The following is a 16,122-nucleotide window of genomic DNA, read 5'->3' as shown; positions in this document are numbered from 1 at the left end:
GCTGCTTCATGTGAATAATTGTAGACCAATCCCCAGCGAGCTATAAGTAATAGAAAAGTCTTTATACAGTCATATGCAAATACATTCATGTCATCTGCTCCATCTTTACTCCATGATTTCCAACGAGTCAGCAATGGTGAACTTGGCATCTGTCTTTTGCTGCACCTCTTCAACCTCCACACCCGGTGCCAGTTCAGTCAAGGTGAGCTCGCCGGTGGCCCTGTTCACTTGGAATACACACTGTAAACCATCGTTAGTTTCGAGGCTCAACTCTCCCGTTAGGAAGGGAACATACCAAATCAGTGATAATCGTGCTGACAACATTAGCTCCAGTTAACGGCAAGCTACACTTCTGTACAATCTTGGATGACCCATCCTTGGCCACATGGCTTGTTGCGACCACAATCTTGGTCTGGTCTGGGTTGGAGATAAGATCCATAGCGCCACCCATGCCCTTGAATACCTTTCCAGGGATCATGTAGTTGGCCAAGTCACCGTTGGCGCTTACTTGCAGAGCCTGAAGAAATATTAGCTGAAGGATCCAGATGGGCAATTCGGTTTGCTTACTCCGAGGATCGACACATCTACGTGGCCACCGCGAATCATGCCAAATGATTCAGTGCTGTCAAATGTAGCGGCACCGGGGACCAAAGTCACAGTTTCCTTTCCTGCGTTGATGATATCCCTGCGGCTTTGTGAGAAACTGATTTGTGCATGAACGAAAAGTATTAACTTACGGATCGACCTCATTCTTAGTTGGATACGCCCCCTGTTCAAGTCAGCTGCCATACATCCTTCTTTCGTCGATTGATCACTTACCATGCCGAGAATCCCATTCTCAGACTGAATCCACACCTTAACATCCTTAGGCAGGAATGACGGGGCGAGAGTGGGAATTCCTGTTGGCCATGATTAGAGTGATTAAGATCATATCATCATGAGCGGTCGATACATACCAACACCGAGATTCACATAGAATCCTTGCTTCAGCTCCTTAGCCGCGCGACGACCAATCCGCTCTCGTTCGATTTGGGCAGCATTCTTAGTAGATCCAGACTCGGCAGAATCCTCGGTCTCTCGGAGCTTCATGATCTCGACATGCTTCTCGTCCGTGGCGGGAACGATACGATCCACATAGATACCGGGTAGGTCGACATCATTTGGGTCGATGGAACCAACAGGAACGATGTTTTCTGCTTCCACAATGGTCAACGTGGCTGCCTTCGCCATGATCGGGCCGAAAGCCTTGGTAGTGTATCTGGTTGATGTAAGTCTTGTTTCCTATCTACACACGAGGAAATCACCTACCGGAAAACGCAGTTTCCAGCCTCATCGGCCTTCCATGCCCGCAATATAGCCACATCTCCAGTCAATGCCGTCTCCATGAGGTATGTCTTGCCATTGAAGTCGCGGGTCTCTCGGGGCTTGCCCGATTCCAGGACCTTGCCTGATTCATCCATGCGAACAGGAATCTTCCCTTCTTGAATATAGGTGTCTGAAAAATCCGTTAGGGCTGTAAATATGCTAGACCTGGCTCGATATCACTTACGAACACCGGTCGGAGTGAAGAATGCTGGAATTCCGGCGCCGCCTGCGCGCAGGCGTTCCGCCAAAGTGCCTTGGGGGCAGAGTTCGATGGCGATATTTCCAGAGAGGTACTTTTTCTCCAATGCTTTGTTATTTCCCAAGTAGGATAGAACCAGCCGATCTATTTGGCCATTGTGTGACAGGGTCGAGAGGCCTCCTCTGCCGGCGGCACCGGCGTTATTTGATACAGCAGTTAGAGAGTGTAATTGATCGACGCCTCGGCGGTACATGGCATTGATCAGCGTTTCTAGAAGACAGAGCAAGATTCCATTAGCATTCGGTCTCTAGGATATGCTCCCCACTAGCTGGAGAATAGCAATGCTATGCGAGACCTGACTGACCTGCAACACCGCAAAGACCAAAGCCTGAGCTGAGGATGGTGGATCCGCTCTTAATATCGCGCACCGCGACATCTGCGTCTTTGAATAGTTTGGAGCCACCGCGCTCAATTTTGGGGGCGAGGGAAGGGCTCGGGGCCGCGGTAGAGTATTTGGATGCGAATGAGGGGACGCGCGAGATCGGACGCGCGGCACGAAGTCCGATATACAGTCGTGGCCGGCATGATGCGAGGGCTTTGCGCGACAATGCTGTCGAGGTGATACGGAGGGTCGCCATGTTGGAAATGATATATAATGGAGGGGAAAATTCAGAGAGACAAGAGCGAAACTCGATGGTAATTAAAGAATTCGAAATGGCCGAGAAGGAAGCCGGTTCGGAGCTACTTCTGCAGCCGAACTGACGTCAGCGAGAAGTAGATATGAATGCTGTACGGCAGGATGCACGAACCCAAGAGGCAGAAAAGTAGTAGGCATAGATTTGTGAGCCTGGTCCACGGAGTCCTAGTGCAATCAACCTCTCCAATTACGATTCTGATAATTGTGATGATTCCTATCATTCCTCTGTTTTCGGAGCGCGGGAATAGATAGTGTCACGTGATATGTATCTGGGGAATCAGCTGGTCTTGAGTCACATGATCAACACGATCCCCATTCAGACATTCAGGCACCGAGGCAAAAACATAATGCCTCCTCGGCTCAAGTGACGAGGGAGATACGAGTATATCCGTGTATCCAGTAAAGTATACACTAAGAGTCCACTAAATAGTATAGTCCACTGGAAATACTCTAGTATACTCTGTAAACTATACTATCGCCATTACTCAACTATGCCAGTAATGCTTGGAATGTCACTGGCTGCGGGTTTCCCGAGTCGGCCGAGAGCCCCAGCTTTGCGATTTCTCCCCCGGACGCCTTTAGCCCGAGCTTCCCAACGTCACCATCTTCATTTATTGCCTCTTCTTTTCTTTTTTTTCCTCCATTTCTCTCTCTTCCTCCCCTCCACCACTATATTCACACACCCACACACCCACCATGAGTCAAGGGAAACTCACCGGCGCCGCCGTCGCCGAGCACAACTCCAAGAATTCCTGCTGGGTCATTGTTCATGGCAAGGCCTACGATGTCACCGAATTCCTCCCAGGTATGCTTGCATGCACCTGGGCACTACATATCTCGTGATCTTCTATTCCCCTGCTAACCACCCTCAGAACACCCTGGCGGCCAGAAGATCATCCTCAAGTACGCCGGCAAAGATGCCACCGAGGCATACGAACCAATTCACCCCCCCAGACACCCTCGACAAGTTCCTCGACCCCTCCAAACACCTCGGCCAAGTCGACATGGCCACCGTCGAGCAAGAAGAGAAGGCCTTTGACCCCGAGGAAGAGGGCCGCCTGGAGCGTGTCAAGCGCATGCCCCCGCTGGCCGCTTGCTACAACCTGATGGACTTCGAGGCAGTCGCCCGTCAAGTCATGAAGAAGACCGCCTGGGCCTACTACTCCAGTGGTGCCGATGACGAAATTGTACGCACAATCCCACTCCTCCCCCTCCTCCGTATCCCAATCTACATTGCGTGGCTATATACTGACCATTTCAGACGATGCGAGAGAACCACGCCGCCTTCCACAAGATCTGGTTCCGCCCACGAATCCTAGTCGACGTCGAACACATCGACATGTCTACAACAATGCTAGGAACAAAATGCGATATCCCCTTCTACGTCACAGCCACCGCTCTGGGAAAACTGGGCCATGCCGAGGGCGAAGTCGTCCTCACCCGCGCCGCACGCCGCCACAACGTCGTCCAGATGATCCCCACATTAGCCTCGTGCTCATTCGATGAAATCGTTGACGCCAAAGAAGGCGACCAGGTCCAATGGCTACAACTATACGTGAACAAGGATCGCGCAATCACAAAGAAGATTGTCGAGCACGCCGAGAAGCGCGGGTGCAAGGGTCTCTTTATCACCGTCGATGCGCCGCAACTCGGCCGTCGCGAAAAGGACATGCGGTCCAAGTTCTCTGATGCTGGCTCCGACGTTCAATCCGGTGACGGCTCCGTCGATCGATCCCAGGGTGCGGCCCGTGCTATCTCTTCCTTCATCGACCCCGCTCTCTCCTGGAAGGATATTCCTTGGTTCAAGTCCATCACCCGCATGCCGATCATCCTGAAGGGTGTCCAGTGTGTCGAGGACGTGCTCCGCGCCGTCGAGGCTGGCGTCGACGGTGTTGTCCTTTCCAACCACGGTGGTCGTCAGCTCGAGACTGCGCCTTCTGGAATCGAAGTCCTGGCCGAAGTCATGCCGGCCCTCCGCGAGCGCGGCTGGGACAAGCGCATCGAGGTCTTCGTTGATGGCGGTGTGCGCCGCGCAACCGATATCCTAAAGGCCCTGTGTCTCGGCGCCAAGGGCGTTGGTATCGGTCGACCTTTCCTGTATGCCATGTCCGCTTACGGATTAGAGGGCGTCGACCGCGCGATGCAATTGTTGAAGGACGAGATGGAAATGAACATGCGTCTTATTGGCGCGACGCGAATTGAGGATTTGAATCCTAGATTGCTCGATACCCGTGCCCTACTTGCTGGACACGCTGGCGTAATTCCTTCCGATACTCTGGGCCTTGGTGCCTACGATCCACTGGAGGCGCCTCGCTTCAACGAGAAGCCTAAATTGTAAAAAGAATAAGCCCGGCGTGGGCGTTGTGTTTTTGTTGAATATCTATCCCGACTGCTGGGTTCGACTGCGTGTTGGATACATCGAAGTCGGAAACTTAGTATATATATCCATATACCCAATCAATCAAGACTCATGATATTAGAAAATAAATTTCTTTCTTTCAAGGTAGGTTACTGTTTGTAGCACCTGGGCAGCTGGGAAGTAGTCCAGGAGCACAGTAATTCTATGAGAATAGTACTACTAACATCCTCAGTACCACTACTAGTAACCTTGGAATACCTAACTAGGTCACTAAGTGACTCTTTCAGAATGAGAAATAACTAGTTGCTTATGCAGGAAAAGTTTTCCCAGGCTATTATATCAAAAGATTCCCAATTCTTACTCAACCTTCGCTCTTGTGGCGCAGTTGGTAGCGCGCCAGACTTCTATTAAGGAGTAAATCTGGTGGTCCAGGGTTCGAGCCCCTGCTGGAGCTTTTTGCACCTCTTGAATCCGTTCGGTCCAAGTTTTGTTTTTCTTATTGCTCTCAACACTACCAGTACTAGTATAAGTTTGCCTGAGTCATGAACGAGGGAAATGTGGTGATGTGGTGATGAAAGAGTGAAGCTGCCTAGAAAGGACGGAAGCACGGTAACCTACCCAGGATGCCTGGCCGAGGCCGCAGCGCTACAGGCACCAACGCCTCAACGACTTCAAGTTTTTTTTTTCTCATTCTTTTTTATTCTGTACATTATGATGTTTGCTAAAGCACAGTGAGATTATGGTTGCATATATTTTAGTAATATAAATTATAAAGCGGCAGTAGTGCTATATATTTGAAGGCAAGCCGCCAAAAAGATTACCATCCCAAGGCTCTGTGCCGCCGTAATCAAGATTATCAAACCAGCCACCCAGATCCAACGGCTGGAGAAGATCAGCAAATAAGTCATATAGAACGGAGTCGGTCGATGTTTCACATACCGTAAAATCACCCAGGTCTGCAGAAAAAAGGGAAGGAAGATCGAAGTCATTCGATGTCACTGACGCTGGAGTCGTGCTTGCAAGCAGTACTGGCGTCTGAAACGTCAAGTCAGTCAGAGGCTGCATGGGAAAAGCTTTGATCCGGCAGGGACTCACCTGGCCAGCCTGGCGGTCGGCAATGATTAAAGCATCTGCATACGAGACGCCGTTCAATAATGTCCGGGAAACTCTAACTGCTCTTTTCGACGATGCTTCAACGTTGGCCATTGGGTCCTCCCCCTTAATACGCGACTTGACGGATGACAAAATAAGGGTCAAGAAAAAGTAGGGTTTGCAACCTTTGCCACTGGGGCCGATGCGCCGTCCGAAATCATTCAAGGTTCGATCCACGGCTTGCAGCATGACGCTTTGTTGAGACTGAACCATACTCATCAAGACGCTGGAGTTTACCCCTTCCATTGCCGGCCCAAGAGACTGGCTCATTTCTTGGGCCTGGAGTGAGAGTTCCACGCAAACTGTTATCGCGGCGTGGAATATCTCATCCCGGAACATCCCACTTCCCAATTGAGTGATGTGCGGGTACTGGATGCTTTTGGGGGATGGGGGAAGTTCCATTTGTGACAACATGTCCAGGGAAGCTTCCAAGCATACCTTTCGAGAATAGGAACATTTTGGGAGACGCGCCACACTGAGCGAGAACGGGCGATGCAGAGCGAGGAGGAATTTTCGCATCAAGAATAGATGCAGAGACTGGGCGAACCGATGACGTGCCGTTTTATCCAGGTCGATGTCTGGTGTGTGGTCGTCAAACAAAGATGAAGCATGTTTTGTCGACCGGAGAAGCTCTTCTCCCATGCGCAGGGCGTCGTCATAGGACAGGTTGAAGTTGAGGGTATTGATCTTGCGGGCGATTCGATATCGCAGGGGTAATGTTTTCACCAGGATTGTCTGGTAGAAGTTCTGACTAGTATTTGTCAAGGTAGATTCGGTGGGGCTCTGTTCCATCTTCTCGAACATCTCGTTATCATCCCAGTTTGACGGTGCGTCGCAATCGCACTCGTCCAGATCCACAGATGGCGGCACACCGCGATCGAGGGATATTTTCAGATCCAGCTCCACAATGGTCATCCAAAGCCTCCGGCGAAGTTCGGCCCAAAACGGCGACATGGCTTTGCGAAATCGTGACGGATCCCGATTAAGCCCCATTGTGATGGCAGATCGGATCAATGATCCAGATGAAGCCCAGGCAACATCTCCGTCTCCGGCGACCCCAAGTCGTGCCACTAGTAATAAACATTGAGTCTGGATCATCTTGAAGTCAATACTCGGACTGACAAAGGTGCAAGAGATATAGGACTGCACGGCCATGATCCACTTCATTGCTGGATTCTGGTAAGAATCTCGGTCATCCTGCTCTGCAGATGGTGTATAGAAGCAGCTCCCTGCTGCCATCACAGCGAGTAGTTGAGCAATGAATGCTGGATCTGATTTCTGGCCAGTCGCCCAGTAGTCGGCATATTGCTTCAAGAATGTGGGAATGTGCAAGATGCGAAATGTGGTCTCAAAGGTGTCCAGATATAAACCAAGAAGCTGGTCGGCCACTTCTCGTGATGGAACCATCTCGTCCAATTTGAAGGCTTGCTCTCGAAAAGCGCTCTGGTGGTCCTTGCTTTCTTGGGACCATAAGTCACATTTGAATTTTTTCATGTCGGTGTATTCGGGATCCTTGCAGTTGTTGCGGCCACGCCGTAGGAAAGACCCAATGTCTTGGAACTATTCTCGGTTAGTACTGATTCTTTGAGATTGAAGCTTTCCAAATAGAATGGGTTAGATGCTCACAAAAGATACTGTTGTCGTATAATGGCTTCGGCCAAAGTAGCGTGTCTTGCCCTTTTTGCCTCGGAAACTCGAATCAGGCAAGAAGCGCACTCTATCATCAACACCCAGTGCATCTGAGCTATTCTGCGAGGTGGTGATCTCGGAGTATACATCGGAGATGGAGTTTTCGGGAGTCTGTAGGACATTCGATTGCCCGAGGCTTTTTTCTAGCATTCTCATGCGGTTCCGAAGCTCCTGAAGCTCGTTGGAGCTACTGGCTTTCTGGTTACTTTTGGACACACGACTAGAATTTGATTTTGGCCCTAGTTTGGCGTCAAAAACAAACATGCCCCCTGACTTTTGGGACTCGTCGTCGTGGCCATTGGGCAGACGGGTGCGCGATAGAGGCGGCGACATGCGATGCGAAGACTCCGAGGTAGTCACTGGTTGCGGACCCACAAAGACACAGCAGTGGGCAGTCTTTGAGCGAATACATTGACCACAAGGCAGCGAGCGGTCACATTTGAGCTTACGCCGTCGACATTCGGTGCATGAGAGTGGGGGCCGGCGTCGTCGCTGCACCATTATCGCGGGGTCACCGCTCTCTTCGTGGTGGAAGTCGTGATAGTCGGCCATATCGGTTCATCTATAATCTGCGAGGGAGAGTATGGGAGAAAGATATTCATGCGATTCCAGAGCTCAAATCCCCCGAAATTTGCATCTGTTGGGGCCGAGGAGTAGAGCACTAAGAGTTGATGCTGCTGACGTGGAAAATGACACGGAGGTCCGCTCTCGGGCGTTTGTAGCTCTGATTGTGTCTGCGATTTTCGTGAGGAACAGTTCAAGTTGTATCGAAGGAAGAAATTGAACAAAGAAGTGGCGGGGAGGGGAGGAGAGAGAAAGTGAACAGGAAGTAGAAGTCAAAAGTATACGAGTAGTTTAAAGAGTCGATCTCCGGAGTTAACGAGGAAGCCGCGTCTCGGACATTTCCCCATTCGGAAATATTGCCAAGCCCCGAAGATTCTGAATCAGGCAGGCACGCCAAGTGAGCATCTGATAAGGAAGGAAGGAAGGAAGGAACGAGGGGAGTTCAGGAGGCCAATGGGATAAGCTTATTTCTATATTTATATCCATATTTATATCTTGATTTTCATCTCCATTGGATATACAAGTAGATCAAAGGAGGATACCCGAATTGACCGATACGAGCGAGTTTGCCGAATTCCCCGCTACTCACCATCTTCATACACTTATCTTGATATTTTATATCGGTGTGAAGTCCGCAAGGTGGATATATTTCGATTTTCTCCTTTTTTCTCTTTTCTCCTTCCCCATCTCTTCTTTCGCACACTGCAATTCACATTTTTCGCATTCCACGGCTGCCTGGCGTCAACTCCATCCAGCTGGGCAAGGCTGTTAACCCCGACCGGTCGGACTTAGTTACTGGATCGCACCCGCCTAAGCTTTTCCCACCCCCTTCATCGCCACTCCGATCCAACCTTCTACTAGTACCCTCAATCAGCTTGAATCATGTCGGAAGTAATGCAATCGCCATCGGGCGGTGGGCGCTTCCTGACCAACGCTCTCGAGGAGCTGGGTCTTATCGCCATGTGGCACTCGTCGCGCGACGTCAAGCTCCTATGTGCTCAGCGGTTCGTGCGCCTATTCGCGTACGGAGGTTCGACTTTAGTCCTTGCTTCGTATCTATCTGCCATGGGTATCACAGATGATAGAATCGGTCTTTTCATGACCCTCACCTTGGTGGGAGATGTCGCCATCAGCTTCTTCCTCACTCTCTTCGCTGACTCCATGGGCCGCAAAGCGGTCTTGGCCCTGGGATCCGTTATGATGGCCGGCAGTGGTATCGTATTTGCGCTCTTTGGAAATTATTGGATCCTCCTAGCTGCCGCTGTATTTGGAGTAATTAGTCCCAGGTATGTTTTCTTTCTCTTTTCCAACTTACCTCCCAATTCATTAACCATATCTAGCGGCAATGAAATTGGACCCTTCCGTGCCGTTGAAGAATCTACCTTGGCGCATCTTACGCCTAAAGAGAACCTCAGTGACGTTTTCGCATGGTACTCCTTGGTCGGCACGGCTGGCACAGCTCTCGGTCAGCTTGTATGTGGCTGGACGATCAGCTCTCTCCAATCGTTGCATGGTTGGGCATTCATCCCGGCATGCCGCATTATATTCTTCGCCTACGCTGGTGTTGGCGCGGTCAAATTGATTCTCACTCTTGCCTTGAGCAGAAAGGTGGAGGTTGAAGAAAAGCAGTCTGAGCCACAGCAGCAGGGTGAGACGCAACCGTTGCTCGCGGACTCCAGTTCTTCGCAAGAACTAGCAGCGCCAAAGTCTAAGAAATCCATATTCGCGTCTCTCGATAAGGATTTGTGGTCGCTCATGATCAGCTTGTTCATCTTGTTCGGACTCGATGCATTCGCATCCGGATTGGCCTCGCTGTAAGTGGTATTTCACATCCTCGAATTTGCAAATTACTAATCTTTCCAGATCCTGGATGACATACTTCTTCCGGCGCAAGTTTAGCCTCCCCGAAGGTGAACTTGGTACTATATTCTTCTTCACAAGTATCATTTCCGCGGCATCCATGCTGGTGGCATCGTCGATTGCCAAGCGTATCGGCAACGTCAAGGTTCGTAACTCACCGGGCATCAGCGCATCCTTTTTCATATCCGACTAATAGATGTGATAGACGATGGTTTTCACACACCTTCCATCCGCAATTTGCCTGTCACTTATCTCTGTGCCAAACAATTTACCCTTGGCCTTGACATTCCTTGTCCTCAGGGCTTGCTCGCAGAGCATGGATGTGGCCCCGCGTTCAGCATTCCTCGCAGCGGCCTTGCCATCTGATAAACGTACGGCGATTATGGGCGCAGTCAATGTTGTCAAGACAACCACTCAAAGCCTTGGACCACTTCTGACCGGAATTCTGGCCCGTAACAATATGTTTGGTGTCTCATTTATTATTGCGGGTTGCTTGAAGGTCGTCTACGACCTCGGCATGCTTTTTACTTTTGCTGGCAAGGAGGCCGAAAATAGGAAGCAAGCTGCGCAAGAAAATGACGAGGAGAGTCAATGAGTCGCTAGTCTGCATCCAGGCCTGTTTGAGGACAAGGGCGGCCATTGTGTCTAACCTTTTTAGATTTACCCTTAAAAGTGATTCCATTACAGCAAATACCATATTAGAGTTTGATTATCTCATGGAATTTCCCTCGGAGCTCTGTTCATGCTTTTCGTACGTCTATGCTGCTACTAATTTATTAGAATGCAGCGCGCTTTCTCTCATAACCTTTGAAATACAAGTCTTTTTCGAACTCCACCTCTCTACGAGGCACCCTAAGAAACTCCATCGCAGGCTACTTTCGAAATTTGTATTCTAAGGAAGCATTTATGAATTCCCCACACGCCTTCCTTTTGTGAGGTAAATTCTATGCATATCTAAAATCCAAAATTCTCCCGATTGGCGCAATGCCATGCTTTTTAGCAGCCCACTGTCTATTGTGGGGTGGCACCCGCACGCGGGTAGCAGCGCCGTTGGCGTATAAGTGATAAGTTAGGGAAAGGTCAGTTTCTCCTTCGAGTTCCAAAGTAATGATCTCATTATGGTCCTCCCAGTTGGATGTTGACCGATGAACGGGGCTTTTTTCGACAGGATTGTATCTGAACTAGGTCAGCAAGCGATATTCAGACATCTCCAGAACGCCCACAATGGACCCGGCCCCAGTCATACTTCCACGGGTAAAAATCGGCAGATGATTCAGGTAATGACTATGGATACTCCTCAAATTACCCTTGTCATAACAATGATTTCCATTCGGAAGTCTGGACTAGTCTCAGGCTAAGACCTCTATGTCCAGTGGAGCGTCGTGACCTAGCGCAAACGTGATCTCTTTTACCAGTCCGAAGAATTACCAGGAAGCCTTTATCGTGTTTTATCCCATTGCTTCTATTTCTTATAGTCATTTTATAGCTACTTGCAATTTCAAGTTGTTGTATAGTTAGTGATGCCGACTAGTCCTAATTGGGAACTATGGATTATGTAATCTTGCGATTCTCCGCATTTCAGCTTCTCGCCTCACCTCGCCTCGTCTCGCCTTGGGGTCTCCCCTTCTCCCACCTCTTTGCATCTTTTACACCGCTTCAAATCCATCAACCCACTATCGCATAGCAGTATTGGACACAGCAGAATTACCATGGCTCGTAGAGGCCCTGGTGGCCCTCGGCCACGGCGTTCGCGGAATACATTCCTCTCTTTCCTCACACTTTCAGCCTTCTCCACTAGCTTTGGTTTCGCCCTGGCTCAACCCCCCACGCCTCCGCAGATCGCCCTGGCGGATCCACAACATATCACGGCCAGTCATGAGTTTGTAAGCTATTCAGCCGCTCCATGATTTGTACAGAGGAAGAAAATGCTAACTATATCCAGTCTCTCCGTCATGTCTTCCACAAATCCATGGACCCACAACACGATCGGTTCGATCGACTCGATGTGGGCCCAGACACTCGTCTCCAGCGCATATCCGATGATAGCAGCGAGCCAGACCTTGAAATTGAACTCACGCCCCTAGTTGCGCTCTCCAACCCGCTCATAATCCAGAGACTTGCAGATCGACGCAAAACGGTGATCGAAAGTCACCGGAAGGCTGCACATTCGGAATCACCCGCGGTGCTATCAGCCGAGGCGTGGAATATGGACACATTATCAGGCCCGAACATCACAGACAAAAACACAATCCTGACTTTCGCGCGGATGACGGCCAACGACTATATCAAAGCTCCAGGGTCAGACGATTGGCAGAATGCCCGTGGCAAGTTCAACTACTCATCGAGCTTTGGTTGGAAAGGGGATGCTTTAAGAGGTCACGTATACAGCGACAAAACCAACGATACAGTTGTTATTTCCTTGAAAGGAACCTCACCGGCTCTTTTTGATGGCTCGGGTACCACTACCAAAGATAAAGAGAATGATAATTTGTTCTTCAGCTGCTGTTGCGGGCAAGGAGGATCAATACTCTGGCGAGAAGTCTGCGATTGCCAAACAACCACCTATACAGCCAATTTGACCTGCATTATCGACGCTATGTCTGACGAGAATAGATATTACGCTGCTGCGATTGATCTCTACTACAACGTCACCGAGATGTACCCCGATTCTAATGTTTGGCTGACTGGTCATTCTTTAGGTGGCGCTATGACCAGCCTCCTTGGCTTGACATTTGGTCTCCCAGTTGTCACATTCGAGGCGGTCCCTGAAGCTTTGCCCGCTGCTCGACTGGGGCTACCCAGTCCACCAGGTTATGATCCTCGACTGCCACAGTCCCGAAAATATACAGGCGCTTTCCATTTCGGCCACACAGCTGATCCGATATATATGGGCAGTTGCAACGGAATTAATTCCTTCTGTACATGGGGTGGTTATGCATTAGAGACTGCCTGTCACACTGGCCAACTGTGTACCTACGATACGGTAGCGGACAAAGGATGGGGGGTGAGCTTGTCTAGGCATAGCATCCTACCCGTGATTGCCGATGTTCTCGAGGCGTATGACAGTGTCCCATCTTGTGCAGCGGAAGAAGAATGTGTTGATTGCCTACTGTGGAAGTTCTTCCGGAGCAATGGCTCGGAGAGTACCACTTCCAGGACAACTTCGACGACCACGACGATATCTACCACCACAGGTAGAACATCGACTTGCAAGACCCCCGGTTGGTGGGGCTGTCTCGACGAAACAACAGCTACAACTATCACCGCGACAACAGCGACTTCATCCCCTACAGCCCCAAGAGCGACAACCGCAACAACGACTTCTACGCAAATGTCTAGCACTTCAAGTTCAACTCCGTCCAGCTCATACTGCGAAACCCCTGGACTCTTCTGGGGGTGCTGGGACGAGCCGACTTCGACGTCGCCGATCACGTCTATATCGTCTACAGCCCCAACGGAAACACTCACCACCCCGGCTCCAACCCAAGCCCCTGGGATTCCGATTTCCTCCCCATCGAACTCACTCTGTCAGACACCTGGAATTTTCTGGGGATGTTGGGATAAACCGACCACTAGGACCACAGTCACACCCACATCCTCTGCATCCCCAGCTCAGTCCCCTCAAATCCAGAGTGTAAGACACCTGGAATTTTCTGGGGATGCTGGGATTAAACTTCGGATTCAACACATGTTGCATCAGAGCTCACTCGGAACAAATTCTCCTAGACATTCGAGGCTCCAGCTCTCTCCCTGGTATATTACAAAACCAGCCTCAACGAAATAATGACCAGCACAACACAAACTTGTGATTTTTACTTTATTCCCTGTATTTATGGGCACAATTCGCATGAAATGATGATTTGGGGGTTTTCAAGGCTAGATTTGGGATGTCATACACTTTTGGGATCATATTTTGCTCCTCTCACCCTTTTTTGGGAGAATGTTTATTGACAGTATCAGACCCTGAGTCTTGGACTTATTCCGGAAGCATATAATTTGAACCAGCTCCAACTTGGCTCGGAATGACTTAAGATCTTAGATACCCTTGACGGGAGATGCTCTCGCGAGTTACGAGGTATAAACCTGATCTTGAACTAAATTAGACTTGGATTGCGAGTAGGTAAATCTAATTATCCGACATACTATTACTTATCGCAGTGTCACCTGTTCCTTTTCTCAAATACTACCAATTGCGTAGGCACACATGAGAAACGATCTCTTTTGATCTGAATCGCCCCTTTCTCTGCACTTAGAATAAAATGGCGATTCACAGAAACAAGGAAAAGCTTCACGATAATATTTGCGAAGTTCTTGCCGAGGCATTTCCTTGGCCCCATTCCGTACCCAAGCCAGCTGTAGCGCGCCTGTCCTGTGGTAATCGTATCCCATCTTTCTGGCAGGAACTCGTATCCCGTACCACCCCAGATGGGAGATGATTTGTTGAGTCTTATGGTGTCAATAAGGATACTTGTCCCGGATGGAATCAGGTATCCATCGATTCGCTTTTCGATTCCTGTAGCTTCAGCGAAAGTAAACCCTATTATCAGATATTGTCAATTTGGGAGGTTCTCATCGTCAAAGGTATTGATTGACGCACAAATTGGAGGGTTACTTCGTAAGATCTCGAGGTACATCTTGTGGAGAAAGGTATCTTCACGTCGGGCATAACTATCTGTTTCATCTTCCAAATTTGAGATGCCTTGCACTTCTTCATGCAGCTTCTCTCCCGCTGTTGGACATTTGCCAGTGTTGATTAAAGTGTAAGCAAATTGGGCTGATGTAACATCTATGTTGGTGAAAAGAATTTCATCGAGGGACTGAAGATACTGTTTTGTCAAGTTAGTACAATGTTAAGTCTCGAGATGATGAGTTTGTATTCTGCATACCATATCCAATGTTAATTCTCCCGTTTCAACAATACTGAACATGCGTGACGCACGGCATGAGGTATTGTTCTGTTCAAGTTAAAAACAAATCAATAGAATCAAGGGTTATGTGGAACTGACCGCTCTGGCTGTAGTGACAATTTCCAAATTGAATTTCTTCCATCCCTCTTCATACTCAGCCAATACTCTATTTGCTGCCGTCGGAAGCAGATGATAGTATGGCATATTCTCCCACGTGCCGAAGAATGTGTGCTGCGTAACGTGGTCATGTAGTTTATTAAGCTCCCATAAAGCATCGAAGCGCTGATATAGTTAGCAATACAGAATGGAAGATTAATGTTTGAATGTTGTAGCACTCACCTCGTCAGTCAGCATGTTTCCGTATAAACACATAGCAATCATTCGAAATGGCAATTGCCTGCAAATAACGACACTATCCGCGACGAATTTTGCTTCCTCAATCTGTTGTGATGCAGAATTCGTCGGTGCCGTTTCTGCCCAGGCATCTAGAACGGTGTTGAAATCTTGGATCATTGATGCAGCCTCTGTTGCGGAAAAGAACTTTTCAAGGTGGTAGCGCGTCTGATGCCAACGCTGGCCAGTTTGGACTCCGACACATTGTCCCAGACTCCTATCAAAGTAGGATCCAATGCTTTGACACTGCTGTTTGGTATGAACTTTAAAGCCATAATTTAGCCATGTCCGCGAAGTTGAAAATTTCATGCGCCGCAAGACTCACGCTTTCCGTCATCTTTGAAAAAATCGCGCATTTGAGCCGGGGTATGCAGAACTAATTCGAGCTTTGATTTATTTCGAACAAGATATGGCTCTTCGCCACACATATCGCTCCCTGATTGGGATAGTTCTTTTCTAAAATAACTTAGCTATGGTGTTTAATTCTGCAGTGAGGCTTTGTTACCCATGCGTAAACCGCGTATAGCGAGTCTCACCAGGGAAAACCTTCATTTCTCGTCCATCGTAATGAGAAAAATAAAACGACTTAGGTCTTCTTTTGAATATTATTGAGGAAAAAAAGAGAATTGCAAAGCAACCGAGGGTCAACTGCCAGGTAGAAGCAAAGAGGATAGACTTAATGACAAATACTGTCACAGACGGGTCATCAAGCCCGAACTCATGTTCATCCTTCATGCTGTATGAAGTGTGTGAAGTGTGAAAGTTACGCGATGGAATTCCCAAAATACTTCGACTGGTCAAAGGAGTATTGCCAATATAACCACGCGAGGGAGGGAATTTAAGTCAGATTATAATTAAGAGAGGGGCTATATGTTTTAATCTAGGATTTACTTCGCGGCTATGCCGACCTGGATCCAAAGTTTCCAATTTCTGTACC

At 49.0% G+C, this 16,122-nt stretch overlaps 6 protein-coding genes across 6 annotated transcripts; 3 read left to right on the top strand and 3 right to left on the bottom strand.

Moving 5' to 3' along the window:
- Nucleotides 1–105: 105 nt before the first annotated feature.
- On the bottom strand, nucleotides 106–2,202 carry N7481_011875 (3-oxoacid CoA-transferase; the record flags this gene model as incomplete). Its single annotated transcript, XM_057271094.1, has 9 exons — nucleotides 106–240; nucleotides 296–517; nucleotides 568–685; nucleotides 738–769; nucleotides 820–899; nucleotides 957–1,258; nucleotides 1,309–1,495; nucleotides 1,550–1,834; nucleotides 1,929–2,202. The coding sequence occupies 9 exons, from the start codon at nucleotides 2,200–2,202 to the stop codon at nucleotides 106–108; spliced, it is 1,635 nt and encodes a 544-aa protein (XP_057118268.1).
- Nucleotides 2,203–2,957: 755 nt separating this feature from the next.
- On the top strand, nucleotides 2,958–4,599 carry N7481_011874 (L-lactate dehydrogenase (cytochrome); the record flags this gene model as incomplete). Its single annotated transcript, XM_057271093.1, has 4 exons — nucleotides 2,958–3,066; nucleotides 3,134–3,172; nucleotides 3,216–3,448; nucleotides 3,523–4,599. The coding sequence occupies 4 exons, from the start codon at nucleotides 2,958–2,960 to the stop codon at nucleotides 4,597–4,599; spliced, it is 1,458 nt and encodes a 485-aa protein (XP_057118267.1).
- Nucleotides 4,600–5,406: 807 nt separating this feature from the next.
- N7481_011873 (uncharacterized protein) lies at nucleotides 5,407–8,013 on the bottom strand (the record flags this gene model as incomplete). The annotated part of the gene is made up of 4 exons (XM_057271092.1): nucleotides 5,407–5,502; nucleotides 5,560–5,655; nucleotides 5,716–7,332; nucleotides 7,399–8,013. 4 exons carry the CDS (start codon nucleotides 8,011–8,013, stop codon nucleotides 5,407–5,409), a joined length of 2,424 nt encoding a protein of 807 aa, XP_057118266.1.
- An 894-nt stretch (nucleotides 8,014–8,907) lies between these two features.
- Nucleotides 8,908–10,480, top strand: N7481_011872 (putative MFS transporter; the record flags this gene model as incomplete). The annotated part of the gene is made up of 4 exons (XM_057271091.1): nucleotides 8,908–9,311; nucleotides 9,366–9,839; nucleotides 9,889–10,030; nucleotides 10,091–10,480. 4 exons carry the CDS (start codon nucleotides 8,908–8,910, stop codon nucleotides 10,478–10,480), a joined length of 1,410 nt encoding a protein of 469 aa, XP_057118265.1.
- Nucleotides 10,481–11,788: 1,308 nt separating this feature from the next.
- On the top strand, nucleotides 11,789–13,669 carry N7481_011871 (lipase family protein; the record flags this gene model as incomplete). Its single annotated transcript, XM_057271090.1, has 1 exon — nucleotides 11,789–13,669. The coding sequence occupies one exon, from the start codon at nucleotides 11,789–11,791 to the stop codon at nucleotides 13,667–13,669; it is 1,881 nt and encodes a 626-aa protein (XP_057118264.1).
- A 376-nt stretch (nucleotides 13,670–14,045) lies between these two features.
- On the bottom strand, nucleotides 14,046–15,641 carry N7481_011870 (uncharacterized protein; the record flags this gene model as incomplete). The annotated part of the gene is made up of 6 exons (XM_057271089.1): nucleotides 15,511–15,641; nucleotides 15,132–15,448; nucleotides 14,892–15,074; nucleotides 14,772–14,840; nucleotides 14,498–14,711; nucleotides 14,046–14,422 (listed from the first exon to the last, which is right to left on the bottom strand). The coding sequence occupies exons 1-6, from the start codon at nucleotides 15,611–15,613 to the stop codon at nucleotides 14,046–14,048; spliced, it is 1,263 nt and encodes a 420-aa protein (XP_057118263.1). The 5' UTR covers nucleotides 15,614–15,641.
- Between the last annotated feature and the right edge of the window lie 481 nt (nucleotides 15,642–16,122).

Source organism: Penicillium waksmanii (assembly GCF_028829765.1).
Source record: "Penicillium waksmanii strain IBT 27052 chromosome Unknown utg000009l:1.0-4314994.0:1.0-4318279.0, whole genome shotgun sequence".
In the NCBI taxonomy this organism is placed as follows: Eukaryota; Fungi; Ascomycota; class Eurotiomycetes; order Eurotiales; family Aspergillaceae; genus Penicillium; species Penicillium waksmanii.
This window is presented reverse-complemented; position numbering and strand designations above follow the sequence as displayed.